General features: G+C 42.0%; 1 protein-coding gene across 3 annotated transcripts in view; it reads left to right on the top strand.

The window, feature by feature from the left end:
• The window catches only part of LOC139462387 (uncharacterized), a 39233-nt gene that overhangs the window by 5865 nt on the left and 15096 nt on the right, over positions 1–18272 (top strand). The window contains exons 1-4 of one of the 3 annotated variants that reach the window (XM_071244064.1): positions 6988–7679; positions 15598–15711; positions 16151–16210; positions 17371–17484. In XM_071244064.1, the coding sequence (XP_071100165.1) occupies positions 7506–7679; positions 15598–15711; positions 16151–16210; positions 17371–17484 (462 nt within the window). In that variant the 5' untranslated portion in view covers positions 6988–7505. Of the gene's footprint in view, positions 1–6987; positions 7680–15597; positions 15719–16150; positions 16211–17370; positions 17485–18272 lie in introns of those variants that run through there. The other 2 variants (XM_071244066.1, XM_071244067.1) reach the window with 2 other exon arrangements.

The raw sequence follows: 18272 nt of genomic DNA, 5'->3' as shown, positions 1-18272 counted from the left end.
TTGTCGTAAGAGGCGACTAACGGGATCGGGTGGTCAGGCTCGCTGACTTGGTTCATACATGTCATCGATCCCAATTGCGTGGTTCGATGCTCATGGTATTAATCACTGGATTGTCTGGTCCAGATTCGATTATATACAGACCGCCGTCATATAGCTGGAATATAGTGCGGCGTAAAACAACGAACAAACCAACCAACCAACAAACAAACCAACCGCGTATCTAGGGATTGGGTCCACTGGCAATCCCTTTCACGCCGGTGAAGTAGCAACACAAAACAGGTGGTCCGCAGCGGGTAACAGAAACAAGATCGCAAGAGTTCTCTCCCTTCCTAACATATCCCTGACCCTGTTACCCCGGCGACACAGAACAAAAGATATATTCAAAACAGTGTATTTACAAACAACTTGTACTGGAAAACCTGGTACACTGTGTCTTCACAGGCTATAGCGTTCCCCCGCCATGGACAGTCATTTATGAGTGCTTCATGCTATCCAACAGGGGGCATGACTCAGGCATCCATATAGCAGAGGACTCATGTTGTCACAAGTGGAACCCATTGCTCTTACACTATTATTGTCAGTGTGTGGTGGACTTGTTAGACATACAGATACGTCAGTATTTATTATGCACAAATCGTTGTACCTTTCTTGTGTAATGTGACACTCATGACTACTACTACTACTACTACTACTACTACTACTACTACTACTACTATACTACTACTACTACTACTACTACTACTACTACTGGGGGCACGGATGGCCCAGTCGTCTAAGGCGCCGCGATTCGCTGTGCAGAGTTGCGTCCCTTGGGCACTCCAGAAACCTATGATTGTGGGTTCGAATCCCGGTTTGCCCCGATTATGTTTCTAGGTTTGTCAGCCCGTGCCCGTGCCCGTGGGTTTCACCGAAGTGGTAAACGTCTGAGTCCTGCATCACTTCGGGCTTTCCTCCCACATTAAGCTGACACGCCGCGATATAACTGGAATAATGTGAAAAGCTGCGTTAAACCAAACTCACTCACTCACTCACTACTACTACTCTTAGTACTACGACTACTACAACAGGTACTACCACCACCACTGCTACTATTTATACTTCTACTGCAGCGTTTACTACTACTACTTTTACTACTTCTATTGCTACGACTGCTTAGAATTATTGCTGAAGTAGGCGACTCTGCTTGTCGTAAGAGGCGACTAAATGGACCGGGTAGTCAGGCTCGCTAACTTGGTTGATGCATTTCATCGTATCCCATTTGTGGGAATCGATGCTCAATCACTGGATTGTGTGGACCAGTCTCGATTATATACAAACCGATGTCTATAATATTGCAGAGTGCAACAAAAAACACAAAAATCACAACATAACAAACCAAAACAGACCGCCGTCATATAGCTGGAATAATGCTGAATGCGGTGTTAAACAAAGATCAAACAAACTACTACTACTACTACTACTACTACTAGTACTACTACTACTACTACAACTCTACAACTACTCTGCTCCTTCTACTACTACTACTATGACTACTACTACTACTACTACTACTACTACTACAACTCTGCAACTACTCTGCTCCTTCTACTACTACTACTACTACTACTACTACTACTACTACTACAACTCTGCAACTACTCTGCTCCTTCTACTACTACTACTACTACCACTACTACTACTACAACTCTGCAACTACTCTGCTCCTTCTACTACTACTACTACAACTCTACAACTACTCTGCTCCTTCTACTACTACTACTACTATGACTACTACTACTACTACTACTACTACTACTACCACTACTACTACTACAACTCTGCAACTACTCTGCTCCTTCTACTACTACTACTACTACTACTACTACTACTACTACTACAACTCTACAACTACTCTGCTCCTTCTACTACTACTACTACTACTACTACTACCACTATTACTACTATTACTACTACAACTCTACAACTACTCTGCTCCTTCTACTACTACTACCACCACTATTTCTACAATTTTTACTACTAAGACTACTACAATAGCACTACTACAACTACTGTTGCTACTACTAATTTTTCTACTTCTACTGCAGCGAAACTAACGATTGCTATTACCACTTATGCTGCTACTACTACTACTACTACTACTACTACTACTACTACTACTACTACTACTTCTACTACTAGACAATCACAAGGTCCTTGATAACCCGAAGAGTGTTTGATGTACATAAGACCAGACAAAGTATATACAAATATATACATTTACATTTATCCGCATATCGCGATTTGGAATCGATAAGCACACTTGGAAGTGGATAAGCTCAGGTTGGTAGAATGTGTCTGGATAAGCCCTGATAAGAACTTGTGGACATAGGGCGTATATATATCTCTCCACAAGAATCTGTGCATTTACTGGCGTCAAATATACAGACATTTAATCTTATTGATATTATTTGAAAGGATTAACACAGACAGTTATATCTTATTTTAGAATGGAAATCGATGCTGTGTTATCAAATATTTGTATTGTCATCTATCATAACTTGTTTTCTATATAGCTCTACAGTGTTTTGATTATTTGAATAATTTTTTATTTTATAATTTTGAAAGAAAATATCGATCACGAATGATATGGTGTAAGTTCTCCACCCAACAACCAACTCGGGGTCTGTTTCTCCAGTTATGATTACGGTAGGGGAGTTTCCTATGACATGAATAAGGAGTTGCTAATACCCAGTTAGTCATAACAAAAGTGACCCTTACATATAGAGGATGTTACTTAATGGTTGGTTGGTTTGTTGTTTAACGCCGCACTCAACAATATTCCAGCTATATGACGGCGGTCTGTAAATAATCGAGTCTGGACCAGACAATCGAGTGATTAATATCATGAGCATCAATCCACGCAATTGGGATCCCGTTAGTCGCCTTTTACGACAAGCATAGTCACCTTTTACGACAAGCATTGGTTGCTGAAGACCTTTTGTCCCCCGGAATCTTCATGGGTCGCCACTTAATGTATCTTATTGAATACGATTTGTGGTGACACGCGCGGACCCACAATATATAGCCTATTTACCACTACATCAGTGACAAGGGGATTAGGAGCTGGCACTGATCCTTTACACGACTGACACTTCCCATAACGGTATCATTGTACACCTATCTCGCTGTATGTGTGGGATTCCGGACATATAAATCACTATTGTATATATTTGTACAGCGCTGTATATGTAGACGTACTACCTACTTACATTGAACCATATTAAGGAGAAGGTGAGACACATTGCCCCTAATTTTGTACAAATAAATAACAGCATGCATCGTGAAACCAGCGGAGAACCCGGGTTGGAACTGATAACCCATGCTTGTCGACCAACTAAGAGGCGACTAACGGGATCGGGTGGTCAGGCTCGCTGACAAACACATAAACAAAACAAATTAATGAGAAATATTTTGTGCGGGCAAAACAAACCGGTGTGAGTGAGTGAGTGAGTGAGTGAGTGGGTGAGTGGATGAGTGGGTGGGTGAGTGAGTGAGTGAGTGAGTGAGTGGGTGGGTGGATGGGTGTTTGAGTGAGTGAGTGAGTGAGTGAGTGAGTGGGTGGGTGGGTGAGTGAGTGAGTGAGTGGGTGGGTGGGTGGGTGAGTGAGTGAGTGAGTGAGTGAGTGAGTGAGTGAGTGGGTGGGTGAGTGAGTGAGTGAGTGAGTGAGTGAGTGAGTGAGTGAGTGGGTGGGTGAGTGAGTAAGTGGGTGGGTGGGTGTAAGGGTGAGTGAGTGAGTGAGTGAGTGAGTGTTTATGTGGGTGGTGAGTGAGTGAGTGAGTGAGTGAGTGAGTCAGCTACATGTCCTGCGATATCAAGACGGCATGTCTCCGCCAGACAAACTAGTGACAGAAAGCACGCGCAACGATCTGAGCTATCGAGGCGCGATGACATGCAATCAGCCACGTCACAGGCCTGACCATCCGATCCTCTTCAGGCAACTCATACGACGTACCTGGGTACCTGGCACCTATTCCTACCCGGAATTCCCACAGGGTGGTCGACCTCTGGGTCAGCTTCCAGCTGGACATAACTTCGCCATAACCAAATTTGACGAGACGAGAACAAATGTTGCTTGTTTATTTGTTTCTGTGTTGTTTAACGCCGCACTCAGCAATATTCCAGCTATATGACAACGGTCTGTAAATAATCGAATTTGGACCAGGCAATCCAGTGATTGATATCATGAGCATCGATCCACTCCATCATGATACGATGACATGCATCAACCAAGTCAGCGAGCCTGACCACCCGATCCCGTTAGTCGCCTCTTACTACAAGCACAGTCGGATTTTACGGCAAGCATGGGTTTCTGAAGACCCATTCTACCCCGGGCCTTCACGGGTTCAAGAATAAATGTACCTTGTTTTTGTCCAATGTGTGTGACGTCGTCCCAACACTATAAATTTCTCAAGTTCTCGTTGAGTTGATGTGTCAAGCATGTTACTATATCAGCTATAATCTACAACTTTGGCAATAAACGTATAACCGACTCCTCAAGTGCGTCAGCTACTGCTTCATATTTACAGAACAATCGCAGTCCTTATCAGATAAAGTTCAAAATAAGGTTTATGTTGTTGCACTGCGAGATATGTCAAATTTCAAGATTTGTTCAAACAGTTTGAGTTGTTTCTGAGACAGTAGATAGACAGCCTCGCGCAATCCTAGTGTCGTGTGATTTGTAGCGTTGACAGGTGACACGTCGAGTGCCAGATTACATACAGAAATCGTGATCCGCTCTCATAAGGTGAGTGAGTGAGTGAGTTGATTTACGCCGCTTTAAGCAGTCTTCCAGTTATATTACAGCTTGTCAGTCCGAAGTAATGAGGCTTCATGTGCTGCCGAATCTAGAAACATAATCAGGGCCAACAGGGATTCGAGTGAGTGTGTGAGTGAGTTGGGTTTGACGCCGCTTCCAACAGTATTTCAGTTATATCGCGGCGTGTCAGCTCGATGTGGGAGGAAAGCCCGAAGTGATGTATGTCGCAGACGTTTACCACTTCGGTGAAACCCACGAGCACGGGAATGGTGCTGACCAACCCAGAAACATAATCGGGGCGAATCGGGATTCGAACCCACAATCATAGGTTTCTGGCGTGCCCAAGGGACGCACCTCTGCACAACGAATCGACCAAGCCTTAGGCGACTGGGCCACCCGTGCCCCCAACAGGGATTCGAACCCAACAATCATAGGTTTCTGGCGTGCCCAAGGGACGCAGCTCTGCACAGCTCCCCGCTCCCATAAGGAGACGTGGAAAGAGTGCATGACAATAAATAGTAGGTTTAATATATATATAAGTATGGTTTTCACACAAGCGATTACTAAAGACTGATTATTTTGTGGTCTCTTTCAATGAAATGACGTGGACAGTGAACAAACATCATGTTCGAAGGAATTCAGAGAAAGCTACATCTCGCTGACGCTACATCCGTTGACTATTAAATCCATCTACAGCTATATTTACCGGACGGGGTTGAGTGAGTTGGTACTGTACCCGCTTTGTGCATTTTGATTTCAGTTGCATCACCACGTGTGAGCTCAATAAAATGAATAATATTATGTTTATCATTTAGTGAAATTTGCGTCTCCATTATTAGTAGTACTATCGTAGAAGCAATATTGGAGGTAGAAGTACAATAGTAATTGACGTCAGAACTAACATTACTATATCTTGGCATCGAAACTGTTGAATTGGTGAAAGATTGCATATTGATGCTCAAAGCTATTCTTTATCACTCCAATTGATACAACACAGACACAAATTCGTCTGGCAAAATACGGTATACATTCTCGATATCTCCCGCTCAGATCGCCTGCGGGATCAGGTGCACGGGAGCAGTGAGTCTTTTCCTTTATTATAGAAACGTTTAAGCATGTATTATTTATCTTGCATAAAATATGGGTCAAATCCATTACCAGTTGTCCGCCTACTCGTCGTTGTTGTCGTGAGTGAGATTAATTTATGACGAGCTCTTGAAAAGGCAAACTGTAGTTAAACAAGGAGAGTCTCTTCCCCCTATCGTTTTACTGTATGCCGACTATCTAACACACTTTTCGTGTCAAAGTATTAAATGTCCATTTCAAAGGCAACCCTCTGGTTTTCAGTAAGTACTGAGTCAAACATTCCTCATTGTTCGATCCATTAAAAAAAACTTTCTCACATTGTTAGCAGACCTATCAAGCAGAGGCCATCGGCACTAGAACCGACACTATGTTATGCAGCGACAAGATATTCCACACTTTTTCTCGTATGCATGCCACGTCGCTATATAAGTGCAATAATCTTGGCAAGACGTTAAACCCCATTTCACCTCACCTCACCTCGTATGCATGCATATGTTTCTGCTATGTGCAAAATCCACCCTTTAGGCTTCATGACTTTCAACTGGGAGTTTAGTCCAGCATTAACGTGCCCACTGAACGTGAGTTGGCTTTCGGCAAGGACTGCTCGCACACAATTTGGTATTGTTGTTTTGTATGCCTAGTACAGAAGGAAAGTCTCGTCAGTCGCTAAGGACATTACTTCCATAATGGTTGTTAGAATACCTTACAGGACACACTGATGATAGTTACGAATTCAATTCAAAGAACTCGTGACGTTTTGAAGGACTTGAGGATTGTCCTTTGACATCGGTGAAATCGTTAGAGGAACGTGTATAAGTTTATCATGTGTACATTAATACATACGGTATATGAATGCCGTTTTGATGTTTCTTAACAAGCGTGTCCCACATTATGAAAGTATGCGATAAGAAGTTGTAAGGATAGTGTTTGTGTTTGTAAATGGTGCTCTCCGGATTGGTCTAAGTGGCATACGTGAAATCGTTTGTCAAACTCCAGAAGGCGGATTACATTTACTGGAGGTCAGTTGGTTTCTAAACTGGCTATCTTTCTACTGAAGTAATCGAGTCCATGGAAGCAATTCAATATATTCTCCAGCATAGACTACGGCGTCTCTATCAATCGGAATACATGTTGATTTTGAGTGCTCTATACCGCGTTTAGAAAGCTCAAGACATGCAAAGGTTATATAGACCTGAGAGGATTAGTGTGTATATTCCATGGAGACTTGGCTGAAAGGAACTATGTGACACTCATTTCCAGAACGGGTTGCTTGTATCTCAGCAAAAACCAAGGGGAAGAACTATCAATGCGTGTTTCAAGCATGGATTAATATTTCTATTCGTGGATACTATTCAATAATATTCAAACCTAACAAAGACATCAATGAATGTAATCCTCACATAAGCACAGTAATAGGCAAAGTTTGCACCGGGCAAAGTTGAAGAAGAAAAGACTACTGATTGATTGGTGGGTAACTTTATAAACTTGATCACGCCGAGCCACTCAGACAGTCGATTTGAAAAGGATAGTCAATGGTGGCAGCGGTAAATAAGTTGTTGCGAATGTTGGATACTAAAACAGAGAACATTGATCAAACAGAACCGTTGTATTTTGACGTCCCAGAATGCCTTCTTCTGTGATGCACGTGCACCTGCCCCCGATACAACGTCAGACACAGACGTTGTTAACAGGTGCAGGTGTTAGGAAACGCGCACGCCCTGCCCGTGCAAGAAAGGAAAGACCCGCGGGAGTTCTTATTCTACCGAAACCCAACAAGAAAATTAAACGTATTCTGGAGGTGAGATTTCGTATTTAAAATTAGGTGTATGAAAATTTAAATTACAACTGTAATTTTTAAGATTTAACAACTGCTGGGCAAAAGTCGCTAGAAACCTATGTTTGATGGGGGCAGAACTGAAGCAAACAAGAAATTGGTATTCGATGTTGATGTATTTGAAAGTTTGTTACATGACTGTGTATTTAGGTAGTAGTATAGGTAACTGAATTAAAAACGTTACTAGTTACTGCGTTGCTGTCTCTTTGCAATGCAAATTATTTTGGTTTTAGTTTATTAAACGAGTAGTTTATCAATTTACCTCAGTCATAAGAAAGAAACATTTCTGGTGTCCCCCGCCGTGATATTGCTGGAATATTGCTAAAAGCGGCGTAAAACCATACTCTCTCACCCACCATAAGAAAGATGAATTCCTTTGAACATTGAGCTACGAATAATGAACTCAAAGATTGTTCTCCTCATATTGTTCATCATGGTTGATGAATAAATCAGTAAAGAATGTGACAGGGCTATACATAATTATATATAGAGAGTATACACTTGGAAATTGGATTTGACATCAAAACGGTTGTTGGTTATCAAAATGTTCCTAGGCTGAAAGCAGTCGCCGAAACACGACAAACTTAGATCCGCAACACAGCTATGATATCCATATCAGTACAAAACAATTGAATAACGACTTGTTGTTTGTTTCATTTTTACCTTCTATACTATATTTCTATTTTATATATGCTAAAAATGTCTTTGGACACGCACTGTGATGTGTTGGCTTCGATGGATAAGGGGTGGATTTATCAAGTAATCAAGGTATTTCGGAGGGGTTTTACTGAGTGAGTGAGTGAGTTGAGTTTAACGCCGCTTTTAACAGTATTCCAGTTATATCACGGCGTGTCAGCTTAATGTGGGAGGAAAGCCCTAAGTGATGCAGGTCTCAGACGTTTACCACTTCGGTGAAACCCACGAGCACGGGAATGGTGCTGACAAACCTAGAAATGTAATCGGAGTGAACCGAGATTCGAACCCACAATCATAGGTTTCTGGCGTGTCCAAGGGACGCAACTCTTCACAGCGAATCGCTTCGCCTTAGACGACTGCCGAAACTGATTCTATTGGGCGAAAAAGGCCAACTTACGGTGTATGGTATATGATTGGATCACTGAAAATCAGTGATGAAACCAGGTGTTCGCGAAACAAACAATTAATGTCACTGTTAAGAAATAACAGTATACAGTTTCGAAGCATACAAGGTGACATTCTGTTGGACGGAAGGATCAGCTGCAGCGGCAGAATAGCTTTCGGCGAATATTCTTATGCGGGAAATGAATCATAGTTCGTTTCTATGAACCAGGATGTTTTTCATAATCTACGGATGGACTCGCCCGCTGGTATCGTGAGTGATTTATCACCAACACAGACAACCACAGCATCTGACTTCCTGCAGTGTCACGGGGCATCGCAACTCCGGATTTCAATTGTCGAGTAGCCTAGTGGTTAACGCGTTCGCACTTCACGCCGAAGACCCGGGTTCGATTCCCGACATGGGAACAATGTGTGAAGCCCATTTCTGACGTCCCCCGCCGTGATATTGCTGGAATGTTGCTAAAAGCGGCGTAAAACCATACTCACTCACTCTCTCAATTTAGATTACTGGTATTAGCTGTCCGTAAACATTTGCTTCATTGTAGAAGTCGGTACCACGTGCCGATACCCATTGCAAATGAGGTACCTTACAGAAACTACTGTAAATAAGCTCCAAACATTAATAGTATCATGCGATGCACATTTGCTGAATAAACTATTGCCTAACGTTCTCAATTAATATTGCTGGGACTTTTCTGACGTATACATATTCTTTAATAAAAAAACAAACCTGTGAAGATCTAGGTTAGAATTAATCTTTAGCAACCTATGGTTGTCCTTTAGAGGCGACTAACGGGATCGGGTGGCCAGGCTCGCTGACTTGGTTGATCCATGTCATCGTATTCCACTTATGTAGATTGATGCTCATGATGTCAATCACTGGATTGTCCCAGCCAAAATGTAACTCCATAATACCAGCCTATTTCGTCAAGGGTGGAAACTGGACTTTTATAGTCAGTTAACACACTTGCCTCGGGAAGATGTCCCTATGTGTGTTAAATGCTCACATATGCAATATTGTGAAAAGGTCGTAACAGAATTCAAGAAAAACTATCTCTTGTGAGTCAATTGCGAGATTTCGATAATGTCCCTCACAGGATTCCATAGGTGTGTGTCAATTGCCCCGCTCTGCATTGTGTCGCTACCGACATGTATTGCAAGATGGCGGTAGCTAGTGAAATCACCTGCAGGTGTTCTCTTACAGACAAGATCGAACTAGTGGTTTGATAGACTGCATTGTTGTTTGGACAGAGCATGCTGAATGTGTAGCAGTATATCACCAGGCGATATTGTATATGTCATCTGTGTATGTGTCATATCGTTCCCGCTAGTGGCTTAACTGACAGTTTGGAGAATGTGTCTATATCTTTCGTCCCGAGTGTCCATTGTAGCGCTTCAATGCTGCTGCGAGACAAGGGTATTGGAGAAGCATTCTCGTCTATCTATAGGTCGACAATCATAATACTTGTTTGTGGCGGGTCAATTTAACACGACGGGAGCGGCGTTTTTTGTTTATTGTCAATGGTCGACCACTCGTTGAACGATGATTCCCCAAAACACGGACGTATTCACTATGTTGTTTTAGTGAAAGCAGTACATTTTTCCACTGACGAAAAAGTTTTTTTGCCTAAATGTTCATGTACTCCACATGTACAATTTTGGCCCGTTCTTTTTATATATATTGTTTAATGTCATTGATTGCAATTAAACATTGCATCTCTGTAAAAGTGCTTTGTGTCACAAACGTGCCGGGGGCTCGGGTGGCCCACTCGTTGAGTTCACTGTGCAGAGTTGCGTGCCGTAGTCATGCAAGGATCCGCTGATCGCGGTCGTGGGTTCAAGGGCCTGATCATGGGTTTCACAAGATTCAATTTGCGTGGTAAACGTCTTAGACCTGCATCACTTCGGGATATCCTCCCACATATAGTTGACACGTCATGATATAACTGGAATACTGTTCAATGCGGAGTTAAACCCAACTCACTCACTCACTTAACCAGAACATGGGAACATGTTTACTAAGGGACATGGGATTTAAGAAACCAAATTGTTTAAAAGAATACTAGACATTTTGACGCAGGTTATATAAAAAGTGGATCATTCTGAATGTCCTGACAAAATTTTGTAAAGCAGGAAGGTGTCAGAGAAAATCATTGTATGTGTTGACGTATTAACGAACATATTCTGTTTCCCTCATAAATTTGAATTTTGTCATTTTTGATAACAGTTAGTATGGAATCGGCAAGACACTTTTTTATTAAAAACTTAAAAAGTAATAAATCACCCCCTTAAGTTCATATACAACATGTATAGACGAGTATAGAGCGCCTGTCCGAAGAGCGGAAAGTCAGGGGTTCGATCCCCGGCCGTGTCATACCAAAGGACGTTAACAGATGGTACTTGATGTTACCCTGCCTGGCGCTCGGCATTAAAAGGCTCAAACAAGGACTGGTCGGCTCGGAGTCAGTAGCCTGTGTCTGAGTGGGGTATTCATATTTAACTGCGGTATGGTATCTCAGTGAGCTATCACTCTAAAATTGGCATTAGTCTGGACCAGTACAAGCAGCTATACAAACACACACACACACGTGCATGCACGTCGCTATATACGTGCAATAATTTTGAACGCCACGATAAACCTCATTTCACCTCACCTCATATACAACTAAAATGGTTTTACAAGTGTACGATTTGTTCCTTTGAAATCCACTCGCATATCATCCACACTTAATCTGTCAGCATTATCATAATTGATAAGTTTGTCTGTGTCTTAGAGATAACAGCTAACGGTAATCCCTGGTGCATAATATAACCCCATAGCTACCCGAGACACTTGACAGCCTGTGACAGGGTCGACACACTTACACCACCTTAGCAACCACCCGTACAGGTCGGAATGTTCTTTACGAAAAACTAAGTAGAGACGGTGCCCAGTCGCTTAATGCGCCATCGTAACTACTCTCCTTCAGAACAGGTCTTTAAGTTATTATGACAATATAATAACCTCTAACGGATCATACGCATCAATAGATAACGCGTTATCGGTATGTATGTCCAATCATATCGAATGCAGATCTATTACTCGTTGTTCGTAACGCTATGGGTATGTAACAAGTCGTTGCTGTGTAAACACGTTTCAACAATACAACAAAAACTTGCCTCTCAATATCAGGCCAATATTGATATGTTAATCACTGTTGAAAGTTGATATAAAGCATCGATATAAACCTTCTCTATTTGTATGTTAGTAGTATGTTTGTATGACAAGCACACAGTATAGTTTGTAATCACATACTTGTGGCGGGGGCATTCAGTGACGCAGTGACTACGGTGACGCGATTTGAAGTGCAAGTTGTCTCCCTTAGATGTACCAGGGTACGCTGATCGTGGTTTCTCATTGTGATCCTTTTGTTGCGGCATGTCCGTGCTTGAGGGGTTCATTAGGGTACCCATCACTTCGGGCTTTCCTCCCACATTAAGCTGAGACGCCGTGATATACCTGGAATACTGTTCCAACTCACTCACTCTCCCGTCAGGTACCAAAGTGAAACATTAACAGTTTTCCTCCCCCATAAAGCTGAAACAACATAATATAATTGAAATACTCTTTAAAGCGGCGTTTAATCCAACTCACTTATTCCAGGGCTTGACAAACGAAAAGTCCCCTCTCCTCACAAACAAGACATTACACCTACAACACCGGACTTCTGGACGAGCTCATGTATTTCTCTGTGTCGAATGTTCGGGACTGATATAACTGATGACTATGACAACGGGTGTAGCGAATAATCGGTTATGGCGAAATATTCAGTCTCTGAAATACCACTGTTTGTTTTGATAACTTGTCTTTTAATATATACAGTAAACTACGTTTATAACGAACACGCTTATAACGAACTTACCGATATAACGAACTTATTTTTTAGTCACGGCCATTTGTTGTATATATGCTTATAACGAACTACGGTTATTACGAAATAAAATTAGTCGCCCTTTGAGTTCGCCATAACCGTAGTTTACTATAATAAAAAGGAGCCCAGATCATCTCATACTTTTGAGAACTGAAGAAAGGATTTTTCGGGTATTTTTGTCGCGGCGTCTGTGCGAGAAACGGTCAAATGTTACTGATAAGGAGAAAAGGTAACTGCGGATATATAACTGATTTGGAAGACCTATTGGGGGTGGTTATATCCTTTATACGCAAGTCATTACATTCGTGCACACAGATTGTATTGCATGAAGGCCAACGACTGTATCGTATGAAAGAATATCTAGTCCCAGAAATACAAATATCTTTTTTAAAAGCCAGCTACATCTATGGGGAACAACTCACTAGACACTTCCCTCTCAAAAATAACGCTGTCCAATATACGACGTTATCAAGTGGCGAACGCATGTTCGAATCTCCAGATATGACGCCATGACATAACAATGTCATATCGTGAAATTACATAAATGTCAAAGTTATTAAAAGAAACAACGTTTTGCAAATACTGGAATTTCAATACTTCAAGTAATTTAGCATATTTGTGTTTATTTGTTTGTTGTTTAACGTCGCACACAACAATATCTTAGACTGCTGTTAGCAGAACTATTTTCATCTAAGAATGCGCGTGACACTGTGGCTGAGATTACTCCCAAAGGGACCCTCAATCACGGTAACAATATAACTACGCTCGATACTGTCAGAGACACAGAGAGAGAAACACTGCCATCGGATTCATTGTGTGTCAAGTCCCCTCGACTCTAACGGTACTAGCCATGGTGTTAATTGACAAGGGAAGTATGAGATCGCGTGAAAATGGTGATTATATTCTTCACGTCTATTGTTGCCCCTCCATTGTAGATATTGGATTCGAACTTGTATTGCCTTACTGCTATTGTATTGCCGTAGCTTCTACATACGTTTAATTTTATGCTCCGTTTAACTCTTTTTATGTCAGAAGTATCATGTCGACTTAAACCCAATGTTTGGTGTGCGTGTGTTGGGGGTGTTTAACACGACAATTCTCTGTGATAGAGTTTGTTATTCAACGCAGCTGAAATGTTAAGTGCTACTTGTTATAGTGTCTGAAGTTTTCTTTGATCTGTCGTCGAGAGGGTTAATGAGTTGAATGGCCTCCAGCTCACACGTCTACATAACGACGGTGTTTTTTTCCGCTATAGTCCCAGGTATTGGAAAGAAGTGTCTTTTATTTTTCGCTGGTGCAAACGGACGTTACTAAACAACGTCATCACTGTAGGCCTAAGAATGTATAGAAAACGACTGAGGGCGAGACATCAGGTTAGTTTGGATCTTTATGATTTAATTCAAGATTTAATCATGAAAAGTTGGTTCACTTCACACACTCAGAAAAAATCAGTGTGTGTGTACGTGTGTGCTTGTGTGAGTATGTGTGTTTATGTGTGGGTGTTAGTGTGACTGTGTGTGCGTGCGTGTGAGTATGTGTGTGTGTGTGTGTGTGTGAGTGAGTGGTGTGTTTGTGAGAGAATGTGAATGTGTGTGTATATATAGGGGTGTGTGAACGTGTGTGGAGTATGTGTGTGTGTTAGAGTGAGTGTGTGTATGTGTGTGCGAGTGTGCGCGCCCGTGCGTGTGGCTATGTGTGTGAGTATGTGTGTATATGTGTGTGAGTGTGAAAGTTTGTGTTCATGTTGATGCCTGTAGTAGTTACTGCTTTGATGCCAACAGCGTTCACTGCCATGGAACGGTATCCCAGAAATAGGTAACCATTTATGTCACCCTAGACATACTCAAGGTCAAGGTCATATACATACGACCACAATGAAACCACACGAATGCACGACCTTCACCCTGTGCTGATGGACATCCGTGACTGCGACCCTAGTCACCAAGTTAATCTGTTCCGTTTATGTCGACAAACGTGCGTCACAAAATTTGTATCAACATGTATCGAATTTCGCAGAAGAAGAAAAAATTACGTCCTGTATCAGCATGGGGACTTTCAGACCGACCACCGGATACCGACACTGTGTAGACATACGTACGTCGTACGTGAGTGTGAGTGAGTCAGTGTGTATATGTCCGTGTGAAAGCGAGCGAGTTAGTGTTTGTGTGAGTGTGAATGAGTGTGTGTGTGTGTGTGTGTGTGTGTGTGTGTGTGTGTGTGTGTGTGTGTGAGTGTGTGTGTGTGAGTGAGTGAGTGAGTGAGTGAGTGTGTGAGTGTGTGTGTGTGTGTGTGTGTGTGTGTGTGTTGGGGGTAGGGATGGGGGTTGTTGATGGAGGACCGAGTATGGGGAATCTGACACGTCGTGATATACATAGCCTTACTGGTTGATGAGGGTTTGTGAAGATGGAAAGTTAACGCTTGGAGATTTTTGGGGATTGATTTAACGTTCATATCATCTTTGTAATCTGAGGATAGGAGATGAATATCATTATACCTATATATGTAATTCCTATTTAAGAAATAAACGACGAGTGAGAGTTGCTTATCATACAACAAAACACTGGTATATTGTTCAAAGCATCGTTCAAGCCATCTCATTCACTTACCCAACCATTTCATCCGTACATGTCCTGGTTAGAACTCTTCAGCAACTCATCCTAACTAACGGGATCGGGTGGTCAAGCGCGGTGACTTGGTTGATGTATGTCATCGTGTCCCAATTGCATGGATTGATTGTCTGGTCCAGATTCCATTATTTAGCTGGAATATTGTGAATGCGAAGTTAAACAAACAAACCCAACCACCCAAACCCACTCACTCACTCATTCACTAATTGTCTACATTGTTTATATTGTTTAAATTGTTTACAGTTGGCAGAGAATGGCCGACACCGAAGTACGGTGCTTCCGCCTCTTGACGCTGATCTCTCCTTCTCGCGCCCCTCTCGGAAACACATCACATTTCTACAGGGATTTTCTGACGACGTGAGTGGTATATATTGCTACTGACCAAGTAAAGAGCTCATTTGATGCCATTATTAGTCGCCTGTTGTGCCACTGATGAGATCCTGTCGTCAGTGGTTTGCTTGTATTAATTGAAATGTTGTCGTCACTTTTGACAATGATGTCAAGCATATTGTTGGTGTGACATCGTCAAAACAATAGCTTGACGGTAATGAACATAATTATCAACTTCCAACTCAGAATAGAGGATTAAGTTATGTTGAATGTTGAATTAACTCAAAATTATTGATGGACATGAATCCATGTTCAATATCCATTGTTCAACGAACAATTATTTTTTGGGCCCACCTCGGGTACCGAAAGGTTAGCCCCTAAGCGCTGTCTTTTAGTATTCCGCAAATTGTCCCGTTATATCTTTTTTTACATTTAATGTTGATTTTTAATATTCTTACATTTACAGGGCATCAAGTGTAAAAAGATCAGTTTTGAAATTGACAAGAAAATTGTCAGCCATCTACGGGTAAGAAATTTTCATTTTTGACATCGCGTGTTTCCTGACACAAATTAGTTTTCGCAAATGTAAGGGTGGACTAAAAAAAATGTTTTTGAAAATAGAAAGGATGAGTGAGGAACACTGTCTTTTTCTCACCAAGCATACCAGCAAACACAGTGGGGCACAGATTGAACTCAGCGCGTTAATCCAATGTCAGATGTCAAGCACGGACAACAGCGCCTACTCCAGATGACGCGGGATGCGATGTGACTTGTACTCTATGTTTCCGAGAATCATGTCCACTTTTTATCCTCGACACTTCATGTCAAGCAATATTTGAGTAGCCTTTGGCGTTTACGTTCAACAACTTTTGGGATACAATCGAGCATGCTCTTTCTGACAAGATTTCAAAGAGCGTCATACGACTCTTGCTCAGAAATTGTTTGATCAAGGTTACAACGGATGATTACAAGTCCTATCCAGACTCCTGTGGTTTACCGACCAGAGACTCGAGACACTGCTCGGCTGAGTTCTGTCGAGAGACGCACGCAGATTCTACAAGGATATGTACCACTTTCAAAACGTTTTATGGTAGACATGTGGAGGACATTTCCAAATTTAACACATCAGTGACAAAATGATGTCCGATGCAATTCCCTATTTTGACTTGTACTATATGTTCCCGTGTTTTTTCATGTGAACAATTGACTTGACTTTGCATGTGTTTGTGACGGGTGTCACCCGTATCGGCAGGATACGCTTACCTTTTAAAAATGTTTTTTCGCGAAAGCCTGGTATCATCACTATTTGATAGTGATTCATAAACACACGCTTATGATGTAGTCGGAATCGTGCAATCGACTCTTATGCAGAGATTTCTGTTGGCTATGGAAAGGGTTTAGTCGCTTTAGTCACTGCTTGTGTCCCGTGAAGATCCGGATTTGAATTGTTCTTTGGCAACCCATGCTTGCTGTAACAGGCGACTAACGAGATGGAGTGGCCAGGCTCACTGATTTGGTTGATGCATGTCATCTTAACCCAAATGTTTATCCTCAAGATGTCAATCACTGGATTGTCTGGTCCAGACTTGATTATTAACAGACCGCCGTCATATAGCTAGAATATTGCCGAGTGCTGCTTTAAACAACACACAATCAATCGAACATATTGTTTGTTTCTTTCTTTAGCGGAAGATGACCCGCCGTATCGAGAGACGCATGGGGGAAACTTTTGATGATGAAGTCTCGGATGAGGAAGCCTCCCCCGACGACGCCAGACGTCGCAGTGGCGGCAAGAAACAGGTACATACTAAGTTATAATGTTGCTCACTCACAAATACAAAAGACATTTAAGACGTTTTGTTAAAAACCCAAGACGGACGTATTTTTTATCACCATGTTTAATAAAGTCTCATCACTCCCTCATAATACCACATGGTTACTCCTCTAGGGATGGATTGGGTTTAACGCCGCTTTGAACAGTATTCCATTTATACCAGGGCATGTCAGCGTGGTGTTGGATGAAACCCACGAGCACGGTAATGGTGTTGGCAAATCTAGAAACTTAATAGGGGCGAACAGGGATTCAAAACCACTATGTTTCGGGCGTCCCCAAGGGACGCAACTCTGCACAGCGAATTGCGGCCTCAGTCCCGAGACCCGTCATTATCCTGACCCAATAGGATCAGCTTTTCCTCCCTATATAATCATTTTGAGGGAAATATGCGGTGGAGAATGATGTTTGAAAAGTCGAACCTAGGTATAAACGTAATTGGAATAAATATATTGCTCAGGTGACGTAGCATTTTGTACTTTGAACATTGTATGAAGTCATCTTGTATACAGTGAGTGAGTGAGTGAGTTGGAATTAACACCACTTTGAACAGTATTTCTGTTATATGTTATCTGCCCCGAGCACGGGTATGATGCTGAGATGCAAAGCAACCGGGATTCGAACCCAGGATTATAGGTGTCTGGCACACTTAAAAGATGCAACTCTGCCAAGCGAATTGCTTGGTCTTAGATGACTTTCGACCTCCCTCCCACTATTCTGTTGTTCTCACTGTTAATATCATATGTTGTCACTGAAC

Source organism: Haliotis cracherodii, unplaced genomic scaffold (genome assembly GCF_022045235.1).
Source record: "Haliotis cracherodii isolate W230 unplaced genomic scaffold, xgHalCrac1.p SCAF_15, whole genome shotgun sequence".
Lineage (NCBI taxonomy): Eukaryota > Metazoa > Mollusca > Gastropoda > Lepetellida > Haliotidae > Haliotis > Haliotis cracherodii.
This window is presented reverse-complemented; position numbering and strand designations above follow the sequence as displayed.